This window comes from Scheffersomyces spartinae (assembly GCF_019049425.1).
Source record: "Scheffersomyces spartinae strain ARV_011 chromosome Unknown scaffold_1, whole genome shotgun sequence".
NCBI lineage: Eukaryota > Fungi > Ascomycota > Pichiomycetes > Serinales > Debaryomycetaceae > Lizanozyma > Lizanozyma spartinae.
The window spans coordinates 606,471-630,315 of NW_025065048.1; the positions used below are offsets into that span (position 1 = coordinate 606,471).

Genomic DNA, 23,845 nt, shown 5'->3' on the forward strand with positions numbered 1-23,845 from the left:
AATGAAGTCGTCTATCTTTCTGCGGGAGTCTGCTACTCCTTCCAGACGTCCACCACGACAAACAAACGGATCACTGGTTAAACCCCGGAAATCAGCTGTAAACAACGGAAATAATAATAGTGGAAGAGGAACTGGTACCGCTAAAAATAACAGTAATAACATTGTTACTGCTACGTCCTTTACCACCTCTACTAGTCGCTTAACTTGGTCGAGTCTTGATGAGTTGGTCCTGAACTATACAACCACAGGAAAACTCCCCCCCATCCTCTCTCCCACTCTCCCTAAACAGTTTGAAAGAAATGATGGGTCGAACGCTATGATCAACTCCGATGAAGAAGATATACCCCTTGGACTTCTTTCGAATACCAAAAGGTCTCCTAAGAAACCTTTAGCAGGTAAAGCGCTGCCATTTGTGCCTTCAGGTCCTTTGCATCCGACTCCTCCAACATCAAAGCAGTCCACGTCCACGTCTCTGCCAAAGATCTTTAAGCTGAAACATGTTCGATGGGTCAACAGACTCGGTGATCCCGTCAAACCTCGATTAGTGTTACGTATCACATTCCATAAGAACATTACAGAATATGCCAATCTTATCAAAGACCTGTCTCCTTCGATGGCTGTTGAATCAGACTCAGCGTCAGTCTCACCGCCTCCAATGGGGTTAGGCATATACGATAAGAAGGACCTTAAGGGGTCTCCATTGAAGAATGACTCAGCATTGTCTGCTCTGTCTGCGTCTATGTCTGCAGCTGTTTCTGCCTCTGCGTCCACAGCTACGTCTACATCTATATCGTCATCAAAATCTATATTTACACCTAAAAGACAGCTATCACCGGTGAAATCACTACCTAGTCAACATCCTACAAACACCATACAAATACCCAAGATTCCTGGGTTTGTCAGCATCCCCAATACGATATCTACCAAGAACGTTGATAAGCAGGTCCTTATCACCAGAAAGACCAATTGGATGAAGCTAGCCAAAGAAAACCGAGCCAAAGTGTCCAAAGGAAGAAATAAACTCCAACAGACACTTCTTTGGATGGACAGTTTGATTCTACAAATGGTAGCCAATGATCTTGACGAAAGAATCAAGATCATGAATGATATTCTACCCAGTGAAAGACTATGGAGAAATATGTTTGATGATATCAATGATTTTTTAAAGAACACTCAAACCCAAGAAGAAAAGAATCAATACGAAGACTTTTATGTGCTTGTTGTATGTTTATTATACCATACCAACGGTTTAGTACTCAAGAGAATCAACAATATCTTGACCAAAGTTATTGATCTGTATACCAAAAGAAATGATGGAGATATCATTAACAAAGTGGTGGAACTTCAATATCAAGCTATTCATAATGGAAATCTTATACTGGATTATCTTTTAAATGGTAATCCTAATCATATGATGTCCACTATATCATCTAAATTCCCAAAGACTTGGTATCACCGTACCACCAATATCCAGAACCTTACCAAACCGTTAAATGATTTAAGACCAACTTCAAATGCCTATTACCTTCCATTGGGTAACTTTTCCAGTTTGAATGACATTTCTGCTTTACTTCACAATATCCTAAGAGAATTCATTGAATCAAATAATATCAACTATAGTCTTGCATGCAGCCAAAAGGGGATATAATAATATTATCAATACTTATCTTTCAAATATTTGTCCTTATATATCCAACTATTACCAATTGATTTACTTCCAAACAATTCACTTAATCTTAGCCAAGCAGAGGCTAAATACAAATCCTTCTTATGGTGTTTGGATTTACGACACCATAATTCTCCCAATTGAAGCATGGAATCAACGTTACCCATAGATGCGGCTCTCGAGATCATTTTAATTCCATGTACTTCATCCTTTTTCATTAATCCATTGCCTGTTAGTAATGCATTACCCAATTCATGAAAGCAACTCCCTAACACCACGCTACCAATGCGTGAACCAGATATTTCACCTCCACTGGAGTTTGAATGAGTCTCATTTAAATTGATATCAATGGTAGATGAAGATATATTTATATTGGTGGAAAGCTGAATTATTCTTTGGAATTGTGCGGCGGGAAGCAGCTTATAATATTTGATTAAATCAATAGGATCATAACTATTGCTGACATCAAGTTTAATTATGAATTTGACTATATCATCGCAAGTTCTGTCACAAATCTTTTCTATTTCATGATCAAGCAATTCCAGACCAAAACTTTCATATATAATGCACCGGCATAACCATTTGAGACACTGTCTGTCGTTTTGCTTAACACCCAAACCTTCCTTCAAGGCCATGGCGTATAAGAACATTGCTCGGGGATAATTATTAGGACTGTTGGCTGCTATTTGCAATTGATATGATGCTTCTCTATATTTTCCCATGTTTCTTAATTGCAAAGCTAAATTGGTTCGAGACTGAGCACTTAGCTTATCATTTGAAGATCTAAGCGAACTGGTCGTCGATTCCGACATATGACTAATGGGGACTGTCAATACACTTGTGGATGACATTGAGGGGTTGAAAGAAGGTCTAAGTTCCATGAACTGATGCTGCAGCAGTGTGGAAGGACTTGAGTCATTCTCGGAGATTATTCTCCGTTGTGCTTGCAAGGGAATACCTCTGACTGCATTAGTTGTTGATTTAGAACGGGTTAACGAACGATCTGGGGGCACTCTTGAGGGTATATGAGAAATGGACTCGCTGTGACCATGACCATAACCATGACCATGACTATGACTATCCCCATAAGTTTGAGGCTTGATTTTTGGAAGATAAAGTATATCATTCTGCTGCTTCCTATCTATTTCTAAAGTTTCAGCAGAACTATTATTGAATGTAAATTCATTATCGTCATCATCATCATCACTATGGCTATCTTGTTGGAGTCTTGAGTCGTCATCACTGTCTTCTTCATAGATATGGTCACTCTCGGCTATTGAGGCCAGCAAGTCTGCATGAAGGGAATCTATAGAAGCATTGGACATTCGAAGGATCTTATGTGCTTGAGATACGGACCTTAGATTGACTTCCAGCAGTTTCCCACTTTCAGTACGAGATAATCTTGAACTCGAATTTGATCTTGAAACGTTATTGGATGATGTTGTGGTTGGAGGAAGATGTAACTTCTTGAGCGCTTCATCCTCGTTACTAGAATAAATGCTAGCCATTTCCAATCGGTCCAACAATCGACTGTTGGTGCTAACAGACTCAAACAGATAGATACTTTCTTTATCACTGGCATTTTCCAAGTACCGACCCACTTGGGTTAGATATTGGTGTTGTTGGAATGGTAGTAGTCCATTGTTACTGTTATTATTAGTATTGTTAGTGGAACCTGGCTCTCCATTGATACTGGGATATCGATTGACAGACAGTGATGACTTAGTTGGACCGTTGAAGTTGATTCGTTTCTGCATAATTTCCTTTTCAAGTTGCAGTAGCGGTGATCCACCATGTTGTTCCGGACTTAGCGGCATAGTGTGGCAGATGCAGACGAACGAACACTGATGCAGACTCAGGTTAATACGCACGCTCACGCACACTGATATCCCGACTATGACTGATGCAGAAACAGGCTCACTCAAATAGAGTTCCTCTACTTTCCTGTTATATATATTGAAAGGCTTTAGATGCTCTGTCCTGTCTTATCATTACATTTCCTTTGTTGACCTGGGGTAGTGTAAAAGTCTGGTTTTTCTCCTATTAGTGTTTAGGGTTTCTCGACAAGGCAAAGACACGACACGATTTGATAACAAAGAAAGATTTCCGGCGGGAACTCACGTGCGCACATACGAGGGTGGAACAAACTCACAGGTTCTCAACAAGTGAAGCCGTTGATATCTAAGGCACCACTAAACAATACGGCATCGACATTCCTAAATAATAGGTGTCATTTGAAGTCATCTCATCAAGCAGTTACAGGTAAAATTCAAAACAGCTAATATCCTAAGCACCTATATCAAGAGTTACACCAAGTTTTTCAGTGTTAAAAATGACATCGGTTATTAAGAGTCATAGACCTACTACGTCGCCTGAAAGAGATCCCTCAACACTCTCTAACTACTTCAATCTTAAGTTGAATCATACCGTGTTAACGTTTAAGGTCAACTTTGAAGAAAAAATATTGCATGGCCATGTTGAATTCAAGTTAAGCGACGTTAAAGATCCTTGTATAGCGTTGGACACGTCGTATTTGAAGATTCCCAAAGTAGCCATTAATGGTACATCCACCACTTCCTTTAAAGTCGATGATAGACTTGAACCGTTAGGAAGCAAACTTCGAATCGAATTACCTCAGCAGCATGACGCTGACATAACTTTAGCCATTGATTTTGAAACCACCCGAGAGTGTACTGCATTGCAATTCTTAGATAAAGAAGCAACAGATGGTAAATCTTATCCATACTTGTTCTCCCAATGTCAGGCCATTCATGCTAGAAGTTTGTTCCCATGCTTTGACACCCCAGCCATTAAGTCGACATATGACTTCACTGTTGAATCTCCATATACTTCATTGATGTCTGGTAGGCCAATTGAAGAAGAAGATGACGATGCCAACGGGGTTTATAAATTTGAACAGCCAATTCCTATTCCCTCGTATTTGGTGGCCATTGCTCTGGGTGATATTACCAAGAAGCCCATTGGACCAAGATCAGATGTATATTGTGAACCTTGCAATGTCAAAGCATGTCAAATGGAATTTAAAGATGATATGGAGAATTTCATTCAAATTGCTGAAAAGTTGATCTTTGATTATGAATGGCTAAAATACGATGCCTTAGTACTTCCAATGTCGTTCCCTTACGGAGGCATGGAGAACCCCAACGTCACGTTTGTCACTCCTACGCTTATTACTGGGGACCATGGATGTGTGGATGTTTTAGCTCATGAATTGGCCCATTCTTGGAGTGGTAACTTGGTGACCAATTGCTCATGGGAGCATTTCTGGTTGAATGAAGGGTGGACCGTTTATTTGGAAAGAAGAATCCAGGGAAATTTACATGGAGAGCCAACCCGTCATTTCAGTGCTATTATTGGGTGGAATGACTTGGAAAATAGCATTAAAGCCATGGGAGAATCTGCCAATCGATTTTCAACTTTGGTTCAAGATTTAAAGGATCAATGTGATCCTGATGATGCCTTCAGTACCGTACCTTATGAGAAAGGGTTTAACTTGTTGTTGCATATTGAACAAGTGCTTGGAGGTACAGCCATATTTGATGCTTTTATTCCTCATTATTTCAACAAGTTCAAGTATAAATCTCTTGATACTTATCAATTCATGGATACTTTATATGGTTTCTTTGACGATAAGAAGGATTTGTTGGACACCATTGATTGGAACACTTGGCTTTATAAACCAGGAATGCCTCCTATTAAGCCTCAATTCGATACTAGTTTGGTTGACCAATGCTATGCTTTGGCAGATAAATGGTATCATGTGATTACCACGGACGGTGACTATAACCATCACTTTAGTTTAAAGGACATCGAGCTGTTCTCTTCCAATCAGTCGGTTGTGTTCTTGGACACATTGACCAGCATGAAATTGGAATGGTCCAGACATGTTGATGCGCTCAAGTCTATGGCTACTATTTACACCCCATATTCATGTACAGCCAATTCTGAAGTCCTTTTCAGATGGTACTATTTACAAGTTAAAGGACATAACACTGACTACTATACCAAATTAGGTGATTGGTTAGGGACTGTTGGAAGAATGAAGTTTGTCAGACCAGGGTATGTTTTACTTAATACTGTTGATCATGAATTGGCTGTATCATACTTTCATGAGTTTGAGTCGAGATACCATCCAATTTGTAGATCATTAGTTAAGAAGGATTTGGGGCTTTAGTACACTACGGTACTATATTAACATACAATATACGGCACTAAGTTATCGTATTTATGCGTATCGTAAATAATTCACACTGTAAAAACACATGCAATAACACACGATACTGCAGTAGTATTCTACAGTAGGACCTTATACTGCGATGTGCACAGCACTTCACAGAAATATAATATACGCCTCACAGGAAGTGATCACAGGCTGCGAATGATCTGTGCTGCACACTAACTCAAGACACGTCAACCAACACAATAATTTTTTTGGTGATATCAAGACAAACACTAAAATAACATTCATACCAACAGCACACACATATCTATAGCATGTCGATCTCACTTGGAAACGTATGTATAACACTGCACTGCACTGCAGCCGCACTACAACAATAGTGCTGCTGCTATTATATATAACAGCAGTGTTTACTAACTCTTTAGTTTGCATCTTTCGCTGACAGATTAAACTTGGAGCGGATCCGTTCAGACGTAGGGACGATCTCATCGTCCATCTCCAAGTTGCGTCCGCCTCAAGAGTTCTTCGACATCAGAAGAATCAGCAAGCCCGCCAACTTTGGCGAAATACAAAGCCGTGTCACATACAACTTGGGGTACTTTTCTGCCAATTATTTGGCAGTAGTGTTGATGTTTTTCATCTACTGTTTGGCTACCAATTTGTTATTGTTATTTGTGATTGTAATTGTCGGTGGAGGGATCTATGGAATTAATAAGTTGGGAGGTCAAGATTTGGTTTTACCAGTTGGAAGATTCAACACTTCTCAATTGTATACGGGGTTATTGATTGTGGCTGTTCCATTAGGGTTCTTAGCCGGTCCTATTTATACTATGTTGTGGTTAGTTGGTGCCAGTGCTGTGACTGTCTTTTCTCATGCCTCATTGATGGAGAAGCCCATTGAGACTATTTTTGAAGAGGAAGTATAATATGTACTAATATAATAACGTTATACTATGGTAATAATAGTAGACACAATAATACAAGTCATAATAGTACGAGTACGAGTAATAGCAGTACTAGTCATACAGTAATGGTCTGTGGTCTACATCATTTTGATAACTTTGTAGTATTAAAATATACAGTCAGAATCCAAATTCAACTATAGTACAATATGTACATCCATAGCAGTCCAATGTAGACAAACACACTTAGATACCCAACTTGGTTCTTCTCCAGTGTCTTCTCTTGGCGTTGTATCTGATGGTGTTATCAGTCTTCAATCTGATCCATTGAGGTAATGGTCTGTTTTGCTTTTGGGCCTTGGCCAACTTTTGCTTGGTCTTAAAAGATTTTTGAGACTAAATCGTTAGTATAATACTTCAAGTATGATAAATACAACATAATACACATCAACAAAGTAAGTACATTAAGCACAGTGTATTCTGATGCACTGTAAACGGTGTGCCCCTGTGCTTCACTCTCATTGAAAATTTTTCTCATCACTGATGGGTTCTCATTTTAAACATCTCGTATTCCCTCGTAACTCATGTGTGTCTGTGTGTCTGTGTATGTGTCTGTATCTGCGCATGTGTGTCTGCGTGCTGCTTCATGTAAAGTTCTAACATACTGGCATCTTTAATATCTTTTGACTGAATAGTAGTAAAAAGTGAAACAGTAGAATACCTTTAAACAAATTTTCAACTGGTAAAAATTGAGGCAGGCCATCCGCTCGTCTACCATGGAAAATTATCACGCGCGCTACCATAACAATTATTGTTTGTGGGTGGCATAGTCAACTCGCACGTCCATAATAAACGATCCTGTATACAACAAACGAAATCTATACTGCTACTGTGCTTCGACGGTGCAATGCTTCAACTTTGAGAACGAACATTATTTCAGTTAACTCCTGCGCTCCCATACTTGTGACTGCTTTATTTCCAAATATTTTCTCCGGGAGTGCATACAACAAAAGCTCCAAGTCGCATCTTCTCACACTCTGTGTGTCTCTGGAAATTTTTCATCACCAACTTCTCCAACTCAAAGCTCCTCTTGTACTACGCCGTATCAGACCCCTTTAAAGTAACTATACAAGATGACCAGATCCTCCGTATTGGCTGATGCCTTGAACGCCATCAACAACGCCGAAAAGACCGGTAAGAGACAAGTCTTGATCAGACCTTCTTCCAAGGTTATCATCAAGTTCTTGTCCGTCATGCAAAAGCACGGTTACATTGGTGAATTCGAATACATTGATGACCACAGATCCGGTAAGATCGTCGTTCAATTGAACGGTAGATTAAACAAGTGTGGTGTCATTTCTCCAAGATTCAACGTTAAGATTGGTGACATTGAAAGATGGACTGACAACTTGTTGCCAGCCAGACAATTCGGTTACGTTATCTTGACCACTTCTGCTGGTATTATGGACCACGAAGAGGCCAGAAGAAAGCACGTTTCTGGTAAGATCTTGGGTTTCGTCTATTAGGTTGTCCAACGCATGTTTAGTGTATTCCACAATACAAAAAAGGAATGCACTTTTACGTTAGCAGCATATAGTGTACTATACAAAACTTAAATATACAGTAGCTTTTAAACTGTGATTATAAATGTCTGTAATTATTAGTAGCCATTAATGAAAATGGAACACTATGTAGATTTCCCCCATCAAAACACCCTAACACCTCATTTAGGGCTTTAGACCTAAAAATTCACGTTCGATGGCAACGCGCACATGCATAGGTATAGCCTTCATAAAGTTTTCTATACGGTCACATGACATCACCCTCAACACACAATAATATTGAGTACACATTACCCGGACACATGGCGTCGTGTAGAATAACACAATCCCCATCCTGTATTCCAAACTCACCTTCTCCATTCTGGTCAGTGCGAAGTTTCTATAGCGGATCCACCCACCGTTTGCACAAACTAAAAAAATTTTCACCCATTGCATTTTATAAAACAACCTCTCTTTGATAACCCATATATCTTTCCAGAGTATCATCACACATAATAGCAAACATGTCTTCTGGTATGTACATGAGAGCAGCAGAGAGACAGTAGAAGATTGAAGATGAAAGAGAGCCATTGAATGAAGTTCATAGATTGATTGATGGACATTACCCTTTGATGAGCATACTGAAGTACTACATTTTTTGTTCATATTCATATTGAAGTAATATATTGGTGATTTCATATCAATATATTGATGATCCTTTTGACTATGATATTTTGATAGTTGTGATTACAAAATTATCATGGATGATGTCTTAGTCTTGGAGTGAAAAATTTCATTGACTTTATTAGTTCCCATAATTATCATTTCCAATTTTATCTGTGCTTTTAATTATTGACAGTGGACTTTGTTACTAACATTTATTATTAGGTCAAGTTAGAGACGGTACCCAAGTTTTCGGTGTTGCCCGTATCTTTGCTTCTTTCAACGATACTTTCGTTCATGTTACCGATTTGTCCGGTAAGGAAACCATTGCCAGAGTTACTGGTGGTATGAAGGTCAAGGCTGACAGAGATGAATCATCTCCTTATGCTGCTATGTTGGCTGCTCAAGATGTTGCTGCTAAGTGTAAGGAAGTTGGTATTACTGCTGTCCACGTCAAGATGAGAGCTACCGGTGGTACCAAGTCTAAGACCCCTGGTCCAGGTGGTCAATCTGCCTTGAGAGCTTTGGCCAGATCTGGTTTGAGAATTGGTAGAATTGAAGATGTTACCCCAGTTCCATCTGATTCCACCAGAAGAAAGGGTGGTAGAAGAGGTAGAAGATTGTGATTGTGCTATCTTTCAATACTTCTTATACTTACATTGTACTCTACCATTTATATAATAAATACACATCAAATCTATTAGGGGACGGACGCATGGCATTAGTACCAAATATTTGATATTCTATATATATTAATGTACTTAACATACTGAAAATATTATTGTATTGTAGATGGTTGTCAAGCGTAAATCTGGGTATGCACTCCGCGTAAAAATTAGCACGAATTATCCTACAATTTTCTATACATAACCAAACAACTTGTATCAGCTGGTCCTCCAATCGGACATACTTGTTGTCAATGTCTAGGCTATGTGTACGAAACAGTTCATTGATTTTCAGACGACCCTTTAGTATTGATCAAGTGGTGAAAGCAATTGTCCATCCCAAAGGTGAAGATCAACAACAACAGCAATCTCAGCCATTACCATCTCAATTAGAGATCCCTCCAAGGACAGTTCCGTTCCCTACGTTTACCGTTCCAGATGACGTAGAAACGACCCAACAAGCAACTACAAATCCCAGCATTACCAAGAAACAAAGAGATGACTTATCGTTTCATCTACTGCGATACATCATTAACACTCGACCTCAAGTGGATCTTGGGACCGTTAATGATTGGATACACTCACAAGTGACCAAGTTCCAGCATCAAATATCTCCCAGTCAATTTCCCAAGAGCAAGCAGGAGCTTCTCCGGTTCTATCGTGAAGACAGTAAGACCCAGTCCATGTCACTGAGCTGGAAGTCATGGTGGTCTATAACGAACAGTGACAAGTACTCATATGGGCTCTATGATTCGTTCAGTGGTGTGAAGTCAACACCAAAAGAGAAGGTGTATAGTTTTGAGCTTCCATTTGTTGATAATCCCGATATGCTTGTTGAAGTAGACACAGATTACCAGTTGAAGAGGCTAGGTAATCTAGCCACACTAAAGTTTGGTGGTGGTAAAGGTCGATACCTCGCTAGCTCTGCCAATAGTAAGAAGGTTGTAGCATTTAATTATGGGTGGAATAATATCACCAAAATTGGGTTGAGGCGGACGATGGGGGTTCTCTCGTTAGAGAAGTCTGATGAAGAGTTACGTCAATGGTGGAGATCATTAGGTCCAGTCAAATCTCATAAATTACAACCGGTGACCTTAAAGCATCATGCACAATTTCCTACTGAACTTGCATCATTAACCATTGATGAAGACTTAATTGCTAAGATACAGATGATACCTTGGTTTGAAGTGGAAGTGATTGGAGAACACTTTTTAAATCTAGTAGGAGCTAAATACACTGCTATGAATCCACGACAATCACTTGAGGTCTTTAAGCATAATGTTACTGACTTTATCACTACGAAATTACAGTCCAACGATATCAAATTGCCTATAGAGACACACCAGAACAGAGCAACAGCAATGGCCTATATTGCACTTTGTTCTCTTCAAGATCCACAACTCACGGAGGATTTCCTTAAACAATTTATAAATGTTGTTGATCATGATGTGTGGCCAGAAAGGATAAAATGGACCATGTACGAGAATCAGCTTCCAATTTATAATATGAAAGGCATTAAAGATATTGAATCAATATTCAGATTACCTCCGATTCCAAGAACGAGTGTTGCTTCAACATTAATGACTAACAAGAACACTGTAAATAAATCAAGATATAAAGCGTTACTTGAAGATGGGTATTCTTTAGGGCATTCCAGTTATGAATTCAATTTACGGCGTTTTTTGATTCAAAATCTCCCATTAGAAACCATTGAGTTGAACTTCCCACGATTACTAGCCTTGTTTAGACATCATTTGTTCTATCGTCATGTTATAAGGGAACAATTTGAAAGAATTGAAGCAAAAGAGTATCGAAAACTATTGATAAAACATAGATTTGAAGGTGGAGTGATACCTGCACAGTTTATGCAAATCATGGCAATACTTACTCTTTACGATAACCAAGTACCTAATTGGCTTAATCAATTCATACCTATTATGTGTGAGTTGTATGGTACTCTTTCAGAAACTGATAGCAACTTATTGAACAAAGAGTTGCTTCAAGAGTTTAAGAATGAACCATACATTTTATCTACTTGGTCATTGAATAATGTTGGCTCTGCTACTCCTGTTACACAACAATTTGAAAGAAATATTGATGGAATAGCAAGAGAGACTTATAAGTGTTCACTTTCAAATGAACGGTTACGTCAATTGGGAAAACTGTACTGGGAAGTCATGGGATTGATTTTAAACATGAAATTAGACATTAGTGGTTTTGTTGAGTCTAATAAGGAGGTCTCTCTTCTTTTAAACGATACACTCTTGACTAAAATTGGACATATTTTGCAAGATGAACTGAAGCCAGATACTTTAATAGGTCAATGTCTATCTGTTGATGATAAGGTTGCGTTAAATGGCATTTCAACTACATATTTGGAGTCATGTATTGGCCATAAGTTTGAATTGTATGATCCAAGTATAAGACAATTTGGAGACATTGGAAATGAAGTCATCACTGATACACAAGATATTTTAAGCATCCCAGTCATTGCACACACACCACCATTATCTACGCTCCTACAAGTGAACTACAACATTTCAAGAGATTACCTCAAGGCCACAACCAAACTGTCGATCAAGCAATGTCTCCAGATGGGAGACATTATTAGTAAAATGAGTTCATTTGGGGAAGCGTATCTTCGATACCGGCTTGAAAAAAATCTCGGTGGAACTACCAATGATGAATTGTATGGTTCTGTCAAATCGTTGTTTCAGGATAAACAGTTTCGAAAGCTCATTGTGGAACATTCACCGGGGTACTCCAAACTTGAAACCACTGAACAATATCGATTGTTAAAGTTGAAAGCTACTAGAAACCCATACGATGACCTTCGATACTATAACTGGCAATTCAGACAACTTATAGCCAGTGTCATATACTATGATCCTCTTAGATTTGATAGTTGGTTACAACATCTAGTGGACCATATACTTAGTACCAAGGACCATCCATTATCTAGCATTCAAGCCTTCAGGTCAAAGCATGGGTTATCGGAACAGTGGACTGATAAATGATGAAGTGTGAACCGTGAACGGGAAATGGCTGCGAAAATGTCGCACTTGACATAACATTTCCCAATTGGGTAAAGCGATCCCGCTCGGTGAATTAATACTCTTTGCAGCCAAGGGATCACTTTCTTATCAGTTGACATATTACATAAGCATTAGAGGGTAACTTAAACCAAATATGGTACTCTGACCATTCACTGATATTGCTATATAAACCAGGTTTAATCCCGTAATTACATAGCCATTCTTGTACATAGATCAATCGTTACATAGATCACTATTGAAGCTGGTTCTTCATGAAGGAGTACGCCTTATTAGCCATTGCGGTGGCAGTGTCCTTATATTTAACCAAAGGTGAGATAAGAAAATTAGTAGGTGCTAACCAGAAGAAGACGATTGCCACCACAAATGACTCCAAGAAGTCCACCTCCAAACTGTACACTTCTGATGAACCGTTGCCCCGTGCCACACCTTTGTCTATTACTCCGGAACAGGTGAAGAACTACGACGACAGACCTTGGAGACCCTTCAGATGGCCATACCACCAAACCATGTCCATTTTCAGATTGGACATCAACCATTGGTTGGATATGGACAAATACTACTGGAGATATATTGAAGAGAAGCAACGGATCTTCCATACTTATGGCAAGGAGAACGTTGATTGCTTGCCTGAAGGAGAGGATGCATCACTAGAATTGATGGAGATTGTGACTGATCACATGGTGGCCCGGTATCCGTATTTGTTTACGTTGTTGGAAGACAAGGGACCTGGTAAGGGGAAAATCGTAAGAAACGAGATGACGCTTGAGGTGTTGGATATGACTCATCCCATGAAACAACATCCTTTAATATATGTTAGTAAGATGGCCAAGGAAGACTTTTATTTGGTCAAACAAGATGCTGTCACTGGACTTCATTATTTGGTGGCGGCCGCTGTGCCCTTCCCTGGGGGGTCATTCAAGGTCTCGGAAAAACTAGGAAAGAACTTGGACATCATCCATGCCGAGGTGCCTTACTACCACGAGAAACTCAAGAAATCAATGGAAAGATGGTTTGAAAGACTCGGGCCCAATGACCCTGTAGAGAGGGCTTCCTGGTACATCACGTGGGACCATAAGCTAAGAATCAACAATGTGTATCAGAGCGAAGAGAACTTACCGGTTGTAGATCCTACCGAGGTTGACCCTAAGGATTTCGTGGTGAGAGTGGAACGTCAAACGTTGAGACGGCTACCCAAATCTCGAGCCATCATCTTCACCAACCATCCGATCTTTTATTCGTTGGATGAAATGAAAGATGAGCCTTTGGTTCCTTCGTTATTGAAGAAGATCATCTTTGAAGCCTCAGAGCCCTTTATCAAGTATAAGAACTTTAGTGTTCACAGAGACCATATTGGACCTTATTTGGATCAATGTATCCAAGCACAAATTGATAAGGGGTTGATACAAGAGGAAACTCCCGTCAAGACATTGCCTACGTATCCCTTTGCTTATTGGGCAGAAACAGACTTTGACTACGTCAATGGCTGGACATCTCCTCACACTAAAAAGGTAGACTACACCGAGAAGGCAAGCAAGGATGTATACATAGGCAATGAGTAAAATACAGTATATTCTACATTAATATATATATATATCTGTAGTATATAGACAGTCTATACCATTACTTCTCCAATACTTTTGTGTTGCCTCGTTGGATTTCTCTCATCTCAGCTGCAAGCTCAGGATTGATGAACCCCAATACATAGGGAAACAGTGCAAGCACTAACGTCAACACAAACATGATGGTGTACGCTCTATTCTCAAAGATAAACCCTAAAGGACTATTCAAGAGCATTTCATGAATTGATCCCAGTGCATGTTCAAAGTACTGTTTGGTCTCGGTGATCTCAATGTCCAAAATATCAATCGACTTCCCAATGGTACTATTTCTGTGCTCATCCCATAATGGATCCTCATACACTTTTATGTTGTCGTTGATCACATAGATTCTATACCGTTCTTCGTTGAATACAAAGTCAACAGATTGAACTATCAATTCGTAGTCACCATCGCTTAGCTCCGGGAACTTGAACGTCCAGTTCTCATCTACTAATGCCACTTGCTTATAATATGTTGGACGACTCTGTAAGTCGTACAAGTTAACTGTTATTCGGGATTGATAGTTGTTTACGTTGAGAATAGGCATGGATGATTCAACTGCCCCTTCTTCGGGAACATGGGTGATTCTCCCGTTAAGTACTGCTCCAAGAGCAAGTGAACCTGATATAACTGTCCGTATAGCCGTAAGAAGTCTCATAATTATCTAGTAGAATACCGTTGTAGAATAGTAAGTGGTAAGTATTACCACTATTCATCCTGTCAAATAAACTAGGGGCCGTTACCCGCCTTTGGTTCGCACACGCGAAAAAGTTTTCCTATAAATTAAACGGTAACTGCCCTTACTTAATTCAGAGCAGTATAAGTCTCTTTTCTTCTCTATTGTACATGTATGCGTATTATTGTGGAGCTGCTGTTCTCTGATGACGTAGGTCATTTACATTCTCGAAGACTTTGGCTCTCTACAACGCATACTAGAGTATACTAGTCACATATTATTATTTATGAGGGTAGTCAAGGAAGATGCGGGCGTGGTAGGTTTAGAAGGATGATATTTGTATACTGTACGAGAAGATACTTGATTGTTATCTTTTACGATGGTATATGAATCCGTTTGACGATGACCTCTGTGCATTCTAGCCTTTCCAAACATGTTAATTGTAGATTTATGTAACACGATACGTAATATTACTTTGCTTTGGATCCCCAATGACTATAACTATATAGTCCAATGCCAACAAGTGCAACCCCCCAGAGTTGATTACTACTAATTTGTGAAGAATCAAATTGATGAGACTCGGACATCAACAAACTGAAACTTAACACTGCTATTCGCTTGATGATGGATGAAATCAGGTATGTAACAGCTGGCACTGATTCTAACAAGTAGATCAGAAGAAACATTTGAATGAAATGAGATATGGAATCAACCACTATAAGAAACATGGTCCAAGCACTTATGTGCCATGGGTTTTCATTGGCTAGCACTCCAACCAGTGATATGATAAACCCAATCAACGAACAATACAATATGGTGGTCATCTTATCTGGAGATTGGATGGGGACATTGGAGTTTGAGTTTGCTGTGAAATAGGTCAATGGGTTCCCAAATCTTCTATTGGACTCCACGGTCACATTGTATGGCGATTGAACTGTGGAGCCAGAGTGTCCTTTGGGAAGATGATGATCCTTTTCTATGTCAGAAAAATCAACACTATTAGTATTGTTGATGTTGAGTGCTAATTCCTTAGGAGGTTGAAACCTATTGGTGATCAACAGCTTGGTATACATGTTTTGACCCGTGAACGTGATGGAGCTGGCTAAACAGTAAAGCACACCCCTTAGTTCTGCAGGATCTAATTCATTAGCAGAGGTGGCTTGTCCCATACTAGAGGTGCTTCTTATAAGCATGATAACCCCACCTATAAGTGGCACTAACGATAGATACGTGGAAACAGGGAAATGGACTCCAAACACAAGTCGGTACCCAATTACAACAAGTATAGGAGACATGGATCGTACACTATTGGCTGTAGCCAACGATATCAACGGCACAGAATGAAGTGAAAAATATTTCCCTACAAACTGGAAAATACCCAATGGGGCAACCATAGCAAGTGCAACACCATTGAATATACGCTGATTGTCTCCTCCCTTACTACTAGTGCCTGTTTCTGCTTGCCGACGTTGTCGAAGAACAAGTATGCAAAAGGCAATTGACCCCGTGATCAAGAACTGACATTGACCCAAGAACAACGGGAGCTTCTCCTGGGAAAGTATTATCCTCGACACAACAGTGGTGAAACAAGATACCACGTACCAAACAACACTAAGTGCTAGAATCTTCCATGTTCTCATTTCTTGTGAAGAAGCAATTGATAATCCGTGTCATTAGTCAACGTGACAAACAATAATGTTATAGCCACCGGAATAAGCACTAACCCTGAGAAAGAACGTTATATGCAGGGGGTGACTTCGGGGGTTGAATTAATACCCATTAATGGGTGCACTCATTCATTCTACTTACACTAAAGGCTGCTGATTATATTACCATGAATACACTTTTCCCCTGGAATCCCCCAAGATAAGCTTTAAATGACCTCTGCAAAGCTTATCATGAGAATCCACTTGTGTCATCTTCAAAAGTTCTAACGAAGAAATAACTCCGTGGACATGTTCGGAGAAGTCAAGTGCATTAACGCATCGAAGTGTCCATTTGTCTTTACATCCAAGTTCATGCACAAGAACACCCTTTTCCAACCAAATGGTCACAAGATCATGTGCCCAATACACATGATTGTTTAAGACCTTCTTTCCTGAAGTGAGCACTGCTGTATCATTTATGGTTCCAAACCCAATGCCTACTACAGGTTTATCCAAATCGGTGAACTTCTCTTGCAAAATTTGCCTACCATTGATGTTCACCAAGAGAAGGATTTTTTTATCACCATTGTAAAAAAGACCAATATTACCCGTATCATTGGATATGGCTGCAAATACCTGTTTGGGACTTACATCTGGTGGTGGTTTGAATTGTCTAATAAACTTGAATCGGGCTAAATCCCACATAAGTACCAACCCATTTTCATCCACACTTAGACCAACTTTGAAACTCTTACTGGTTTTGATCAGTACTATGGCTGAAGAATGGCCCCTCAAACAGGTGATCAACAATAAATTCAGCGACTTGGAAACATACCTCCACACACAAATCAAGCCATCTTTGGAACCGGTTAGTATTACTTTGAATCCAACTGGCTTCACAAAAGTTATTGGTGATTGATGAACATTGAGGAATAATGAATTGCCAATCAGAAGTGACCGGCACTGATCTGAAAAGGAAGCTTTCCGAATCAACATTCCATCTTCTGAGGATACACAATTGGGACGTCCTGTTAAACTTGATTTGCTTCTCTCAATGCTGGTGATGGGTTGGTTCAACTTGGATACAAACTCAAGCGTTGGTTCTACACTTGAAAATGTGCAGTAAAGGCCTGGAGTGTTCAATACCACTTTCTCAGGATGTGGTTTGGTAAAGATTTGATTGGGAGTCTGGCCAAAGTTATTGATTTGTCCAATGATGGCTCTCTTTTCAAGCTCATCTCTAACATTGTCCAAATCAATAGCACCATTATATGACAAATGATGGAACACATTCAATGCCTTGATAGCTTCCGGGCCATTCTGTTTGAATCCAAAGATAAGGTCTATCCATAAATGTAAATGAGCAGAGACATAAGGACTTTCCAACGCTTCTCTATTCTTTGCAACAAATATCATAGGGTCTCCATGAGCCCATGCAGGGAGTTCAACGTCGTTGACAGCTTCACCAGATTGATAGTGACCTAATTCAAAATTGTTGGCATTCATTAAGAATTCAGGCAAATAAAAGAATTCCGGAGTCAACTCTCTAACATCAGTTGTATTATCACGCGATGCTGATACCCATGCCTTTTCAACAGAACTGAATAGTCGTTCAGCGTGATCAAACTTACCACCCTGCAATAATAGGTACGACTGAACAAATGGTTTCAACCTTATTAAATAGGAGGTAACAATCATGGCAGATGAATAATGGGTTCCGTAATGGAACGGTGGAGTCATGGGATCATTCAAACTATTCAAAGCTTCAAATCTTTCTTTGAATCTGTCTGCTCTGTCTATTGACTGTCCGCCCATAGGCTTTGACAAATCTCTATAAGTTCGGGGGTCACTGAGGTTCAATTCTTCGCTAGTGTAATCCGCAATAACCCAGGGGAATATTGGGTATTGAGTTAAATCATTGAATGTTCTCCCAGCAATAGTATTAATGATCATCAAGTAATAGAAGTTGGACATTTGGCCGTTCTTCCACTTTTTGGTTGCTTCAAATGGATTGGATATAGATGTGAAAGTTTGTGAAAAGAAATGTGAAGAAACATTGAAGGATGATCTTGATGAAGTTGCCAAATACAGCGACATCTCTAAAGCTTCAGATAAATCAGCATCGATACCATTGGAAGTTGCAAATGTTTGAAGTTTATTATAAACCGAGTCTCTTTCCTGTGAGGAAATGAAGGTAATCAAGATACTGGCTCCATCAGAAAAGAACATTTCCATAGCAACATCCCTTAAAAGGAATTGTCGTTTGGAAATACAACTTATCTTATCTAAGGGCCAATTCTTAGTCACATGAGTCCTTGCTTCATCCTTTAATAGCTTGCTGGATTGAGAATTAATCAATTGAACATACAGATCCCTTATATCCTCGGTAGCTTCCAGAGCATCGATGACATTACCATTGGAACAAAGATAATAATTCAGAATCAAGTATAAAAAGTCTTTCCCAAGAATTAATAGACTTTCCACTGGAACCAACCCATTGATTTGACTAACGTTCCATAAGGCTACTATCAAATCTCCCATAAATAAGCTTCTGATGACTTTCCTGTTCTTATTCTCATCTCCATTGGATTCGGTTGATTGTTCGTAATCACAATCGTCAACTATTTCAAATGACTCTCTATCTGTTGGATCATAGACATTTGATATACTCAAACCATTTATATTATCCCTCAAATTTTCAATAGAATGTTCAACTGGACCGGCTTTAATTGGAATCTCAAGATTATACAGCAATTTCTCCGAGTCCGAAAGCAGGTTCTCAACCAATAGCCTGCTTCTCATACGTTCTGTGTTCTCAATCAAGTCAACCACAAGACTAGGGTTACCATGTCTAATTTTGCTTTCCATTAGTCTTGATACTTCAAGTTTAATAGTATGATAATTCGAAATGAAGAAATTAAAATTCTCCTTCCTGTCTTGATTTGATCTGTTGATGTTACGCAGCTCAATGCTTAGGATTTGTAACTTCAACTGTTCACTTTCCTTCCTAAAGTTTTCAATTTCAACAAAATTCAAATGAAAAAGTCGGCCACCTTGACTTTGAGCCACATCCAACATCCCATTGATGCTAACCCAATTATCTCTAATGGAACCACGTTGGAATTGTTGGCCCAACTTTGCAATGATCCTTGATATGAATGGGTATCGTTCTAGTTTCAGAATCATTTCTTCATCATTTTTGACGCAAAGCTCGTTGAAAAAGTCGAGCAACGTATCTTTATAATCGTCACCGTCGATTCTATTGAGTTGGCCCTCCAAATTCGGCCCATACATGATGTAGCACGTTCTTAAGAAGTTGAACACATCATGGAAACATTGGTGTCTTATCACCTCATCAGCACTAACAAACTTTCCAAAGTAAATGACAATCAATTTGAATAGAGTGTTAGCATCCAATATTTCCTTCTTCGTTATGGTTGACTGTCTAAAGAGAAAGAATCTTGTTAGCACTTCCCATTCAGCAGTTAAGGAATCTTCATCAAATTGAGATACCCAACGAATTAAACCTTCACCTAGAATCCCATTCAATTTCTTATATTTGGAGGCATTAGGCTGCTCCATAACACAAACAGTGCACTCAAGAAACAATTGCAAATCTTTATCCATAATGGCGATGTTACCAGACATCAAAAATGTATTGTAAATGTCAATGATAGAAACCAAATTATTCAAATACTTCCCTTCGTTTGTTATATGCTTTGAAACTGCCAAAAAATGGTTCATATGTTCAAAGACCAAGGGCAAAATGCTCTCCAAAATCAATTTCTTGGTCAATTCATCCAACTGGGAATAAACATTCTGAGTGAAATAAGGAATATCACTGACAATTATGTGCATTATAATTCTGGTGAGTTTCTTATAACTTTCCTGGTAGTTCTCACCCAATTCTCCTTTGATGAAATCTTTACAAAGCCGAAGATGTCCCAAGGTCTCCACAATTCCATCTAACCATACTTTCGACTTAAAGAACTCATGTAATGAGGTAATGTTTTCAAATCCAAAATTGATAGCATCAAGATAGACATTTGTAAGTCTTAAGGCATCGAAGGACGTAGTTAAGACATCAGGATCAAAGCTATTTCTTGGCGAGTTCAATGCTCTTCCATGCATAAACCGTAGGCGATAAAGAGCATTTAGTACCATGCTGTTGGAAAGAACTATTGTTTCAGGTATCACTATTTTCTTGATGGAGCTAGAGAACTTTTCCATAACATTGGCAAGCAGTTCTCCATTATAAATGCCAATATCAATGCCGAACGATGACATGAAGATTCGAACAAATAATCCATCATTAGCCCAAAACTCCTTGAGATGGAAGGTTAAAATATCCAATCCACTATTCATTTGGAAAAATTGCTTGCATATTTGAGGACCAAGAACATTTAATAACCTCATTAAAAGTCGATAAGCATATTGAACAACATCCAAGGACTCATCGAATCTAAACAACAAGAGTATCCAATGTATGGTTATTGCTCTTGAGAACTTTCTTAGTACCTTGATTGAGCAGGAACTATCACAGGAGACATCTGCTAGGGCATTTAAGACAATAATTCCAATCTCTGTGTTACCTTCAGAAGCATATAGAGAATGCAAAATGAAGCTGGCTATGGATTTAATTGATTCCACAGATGGATCAGCCATAATAATGTTCTTCCAAGCCGATAATAGTAGTGACTTGGTTGTGGTTTCGTTGTAGTATGTTAATGCCTCAGATTCCAAGAAGGTAATGAACTTTCTTAAGAACTTCATCCTTATTAACTCTTGTATATTGAAATCAGAGTATTTGGAGTCGATAAGAAGGTAGTTTATGTGCTTTATCAAGTCATCAAATCTTTGACTCTTGGAATATAAATCAAAACTCAATATCATCGATTTATATATCAGTGCATCGTAGATAATGGCATCTTCTGGATTAGAACGATCAATCCCACAGTAACTCAATACCATATCAAGTAAATTTGGAATGTAATCACTTTTCTTTAACTCTGGCACTAAATTGAACTCGCATTTACTACTAAACCCATCTTTATACTTTGTCATTAACAACAAAAGTATTCCTGGACCACTTGATAATTCAAACTCTTTCGATAAACGTCTTGAATTCGTCAATGTTGTAAATGTCAATTCAAGGGTTTTGTAAACCATGGTATCTCTAAATGTTTCGTCCTTTATATTTATAGAAATTTCCAATAGTCGAAGCAATAGATTCGTTCCTCCCATGGCAAAAAATGCCCCATAGAGTGAAGCTGGATTTTGATGAGTCAATAATGAGTTGGGTACTTCCTGGATATTGTTGTTGATGGTGTCATGCAACTGAAACAAGTAATTCTCTGCCTTTAGCATGCTATGAGATAGTTTTTTGATTATAGCTTGTTGATCCACAGATCGGAATAATAATGATGATTGGTGGTTCATGACGAGAGGTTTATTGGCTAACTGCAGCATCAGCATCAGCAGCATCAGCATCAGCGGTAGACAATTGTCATTAAACTTATAAGCTAGATTGACCAATTTCTCTTTTGACAAATGGCCCAATAAATCTCTTATATTCTCCTTAGGAAGATTTCTAGAGTCAAAGTCAAAGTCCGGTCCTAAAGCATATAACATATAGATCCACTCATATGGAAGAGTAGTATCGAGTAGACTTAAGTTATTGATAATGATTTCCTCTTTAGTTATCATGAAAGGTTCATCGTTAGTAAGATAAAGTTTATTCCATGATCGGATCACTCGTGATACCTGGGCACAAGGTAGAGACTCACAATATTCACCATCAACATAAAGACTAAGATTTGAGTGTTTGTCGAAGGTAAAGGCAAGATGTAATAACTTATCTTCCAAATTCAAAATCTTATTGAAGTAATATTGGAACGTTGAACCACCATCACCCATCAATTCCACCAACATTTGGTTACAATTGACGATTTGAACTCGGAGAAACAGCTTATCATTGCCAGCCAAAGACATCAATCTCACCGGAGAACTATCACTACCGTCGAGTCTAACCAACTTGAACCACGACAAGATGGTGAAACAACCAGTAGACATTTCCTTGACCAAGGGGAACGGCAATGGGTTCTGGTAGTTGAATATGAATAACCTAGCATTATAAGGGTTCGCAGCAAACAATTGGGAAAGGAGATCCATTACCACAATCTTTGTAGTACCACTGTTAGTGGTACTACTAAACACTACATCCATTAGCAATTGGAGTTGGTGATGAGTTACCCCAAACTCACTAAGGATCAACGCCAACAGCATCAAATGCGTTATACTAGTCAGTACACCACTGCTATTTGTGCCCATTATGTCTATAATCATCACTATTACCCGATCAAGGTAGCCTATTCGATGTAACCCTACCTTTGTAAAATATGACTGGTCACATACATGCACTATGAGAGCTAACATGATGTTTCTGAACTCAATTGATATCATTTCAGCGGCAAACAACTTGTCAATGGCTTCTGGAACCTTCTGGTACTCAACGCCCACGTTCCGGTTAGGAGTTCCCAAGATAACTTGGCCTTGTATTATGGATGCTAAAGCGGGTGCGTCATTGACGTAATCGATCAATTCCAATTGCCAATTGGTCAACAATTCCACGTCAAACTCGTATTGACTGAAGATATCTATGCACACCCATCGGATAAACTCATCATCAGTATTGATAATATTATTGTTGATACCACTCATTTGCTCGGGGTGAGTGAGTGGGGGGCAATTGACGGTTTTGTATGGGGTACTTTGTTAACTCCTTTGATGATTTTGATACCACGGATTTAATATGAGTGCGACACCCGAACACCAGCTATTAGATATAACTTCAAGTAATTGTAATTGGTGTACTAGAATTTTGCAGTATGTTAATAATAATAAATATTAGTATTATTACTATACTATCTACTAGTAACTATTGTCTATTGCTATTAGTTTATTCAATGGATAGATATGTAATATACAGTTGACGCACGACCAATACACCCTAACACCAATATTAGGACGACAAATACATATATATATATATATATATATGTATATGCAGTGTCTGCAATAGTAGTGACAGTAGAACTTACAGAAGTAATTTGATTACAGTTATATGGTATTTTGTTTAGTTACAGTGTTCTTTATGTTTCAGTTGCAATATAGTCAGCATACTGTTACCCAATATTGTGGGGATCTATGAGTTCCGCACGACCATTGACTA

The 23,845-nt window shown here is 38.9% G+C and overlaps 10 protein-coding genes across 10 annotated transcripts; 5 read left to right on the top strand and 5 right to left on the bottom strand.

The window, feature by feature from the left end:
* Position 1: 1 nt before the first annotated feature.
* On the top strand, positions 2-1,648 carry KQ657_000246 (uncharacterized protein; the record flags this gene model as incomplete). The annotated part of the gene is made up of 1 exon (XM_043191101.1): positions 2-1,648. One exon carries the CDS (start codon positions 2-4, stop codon positions 1,646-1,648), a length of 1,647 nt encoding a protein of 548 aa, XP_043051778.1.
* Positions 1,649-1,656: 8 nt separating this feature from the next.
* Positions 1,657-3,483, bottom strand: KQ657_000247 (uncharacterized protein; the record flags this gene model as incomplete). Its single annotated transcript, XM_043191102.1, has 1 exon — positions 1,657-3,483. One exon carries the CDS (start codon positions 3,481-3,483, stop codon positions 1,657-1,659), a length of 1,827 nt encoding a protein of 608 aa, XP_043051779.1.
* Positions 3,484-3,998: 515 nt separating this feature from the next.
* LTA4 (putative leukotriene A-4 hydrolase (LTA-4 hydrolase) (Leukotriene A(4) hydrolase)) lies at positions 3,999-5,861 on the top strand (the record flags this gene model as incomplete). The annotated part of the gene is made up of 1 exon (XM_043191103.1): positions 3,999-5,861. One exon carries the CDS (start codon positions 3,999-4,001, stop codon positions 5,859-5,861), a length of 1,863 nt encoding a protein of 620 aa, XP_043051780.1.
* Positions 5,862-6,181: 320 nt separating this feature from the next.
* KQ657_000249 (uncharacterized protein) lies at positions 6,182-6,793 on the top strand (the record flags this gene model as incomplete). Its single annotated transcript, XM_043191104.1, has 2 exons — positions 6,182-6,202; positions 6,293-6,793. 2 exons carry the CDS (start codon positions 6,182-6,184, stop codon positions 6,791-6,793), a joined length of 522 nt encoding a protein of 173 aa, XP_043051781.1.
* A 222-nt stretch (positions 6,794-7,015) lies between these two features.
* On the bottom strand, positions 7,016-7,440 carry KQ657_000250 (60S ribosomal protein eL39; the record flags this gene model as incomplete). Its single annotated transcript, XM_043191105.1, has 2 exons — positions 7,016-7,165; positions 7,435-7,440. 2 exons carry the CDS (start codon positions 7,438-7,440, stop codon positions 7,016-7,018), a joined length of 156 nt encoding a protein of 51 aa, XP_043051782.1.
* Positions 7,441-7,902: 462 nt separating this feature from the next.
* RPS14 (40S ribosomal uS8 domain-containing protein) lies at positions 7,903-9,599 on the top strand (the record flags this gene model as incomplete). Its single annotated transcript, XM_043191106.1, has 2 exons — positions 7,903-8,269; positions 9,199-9,599. The coding sequence occupies 2 exons, from the start codon at positions 7,903-7,905 to the stop codon at positions 9,597-9,599; spliced, it is 768 nt and encodes a 255-aa protein (XP_043051783.1).
* Positions 9,600-9,892: 293 nt separating this feature from the next.
* On the top strand, positions 9,893-14,253 carry KQ657_000252 (uncharacterized protein; the record flags this gene model as incomplete). Its single annotated transcript, XM_043191107.1, has 2 exons — positions 9,893-12,615; positions 12,936-14,253. The coding sequence occupies 2 exons, from the start codon at positions 9,893-9,895 to the stop codon at positions 14,251-14,253; spliced, it is 4,041 nt and encodes a 1,346-aa protein (XP_043051784.1).
* A 61-nt stretch (positions 14,254-14,314) lies between these two features.
* KQ657_000253 (uncharacterized protein) lies at positions 14,315-15,403 on the bottom strand (the record flags this gene model as incomplete). Its single annotated transcript, XM_043191108.1, has 2 exons — positions 14,315-14,913; positions 15,376-15,403. The coding sequence occupies 2 exons, from the start codon at positions 15,401-15,403 to the stop codon at positions 14,315-14,317; spliced, it is 627 nt and encodes a 208-aa protein (XP_043051785.1).
* A 35-nt stretch (positions 15,404-15,438) lies between these two features.
* KQ657_000254 (uncharacterized protein) lies at positions 15,439-16,748 on the bottom strand (the record flags this gene model as incomplete). The annotated part of the gene is made up of 2 exons (XM_043191109.1): positions 15,439-16,610; positions 16,745-16,748. The coding sequence occupies 2 exons, from the start codon at positions 16,746-16,748 to the stop codon at positions 15,439-15,441; spliced, it is 1,176 nt and encodes a 391-aa protein (XP_043051786.1).
* Positions 16,749-16,797: 49 nt separating this feature from the next.
* On the bottom strand, positions 16,798-23,334 carry BPH1 (Bph1p; the record flags this gene model as incomplete). The annotated part of the gene is made up of 1 exon (XM_043191110.1): positions 16,798-23,334. One exon carries the CDS (start codon positions 23,332-23,334, stop codon positions 16,798-16,800), a length of 6,537 nt encoding a protein of 2,178 aa, XP_043051787.1.
* Between the last annotated feature and the right edge of the window lie 511 nt (positions 23,335-23,845).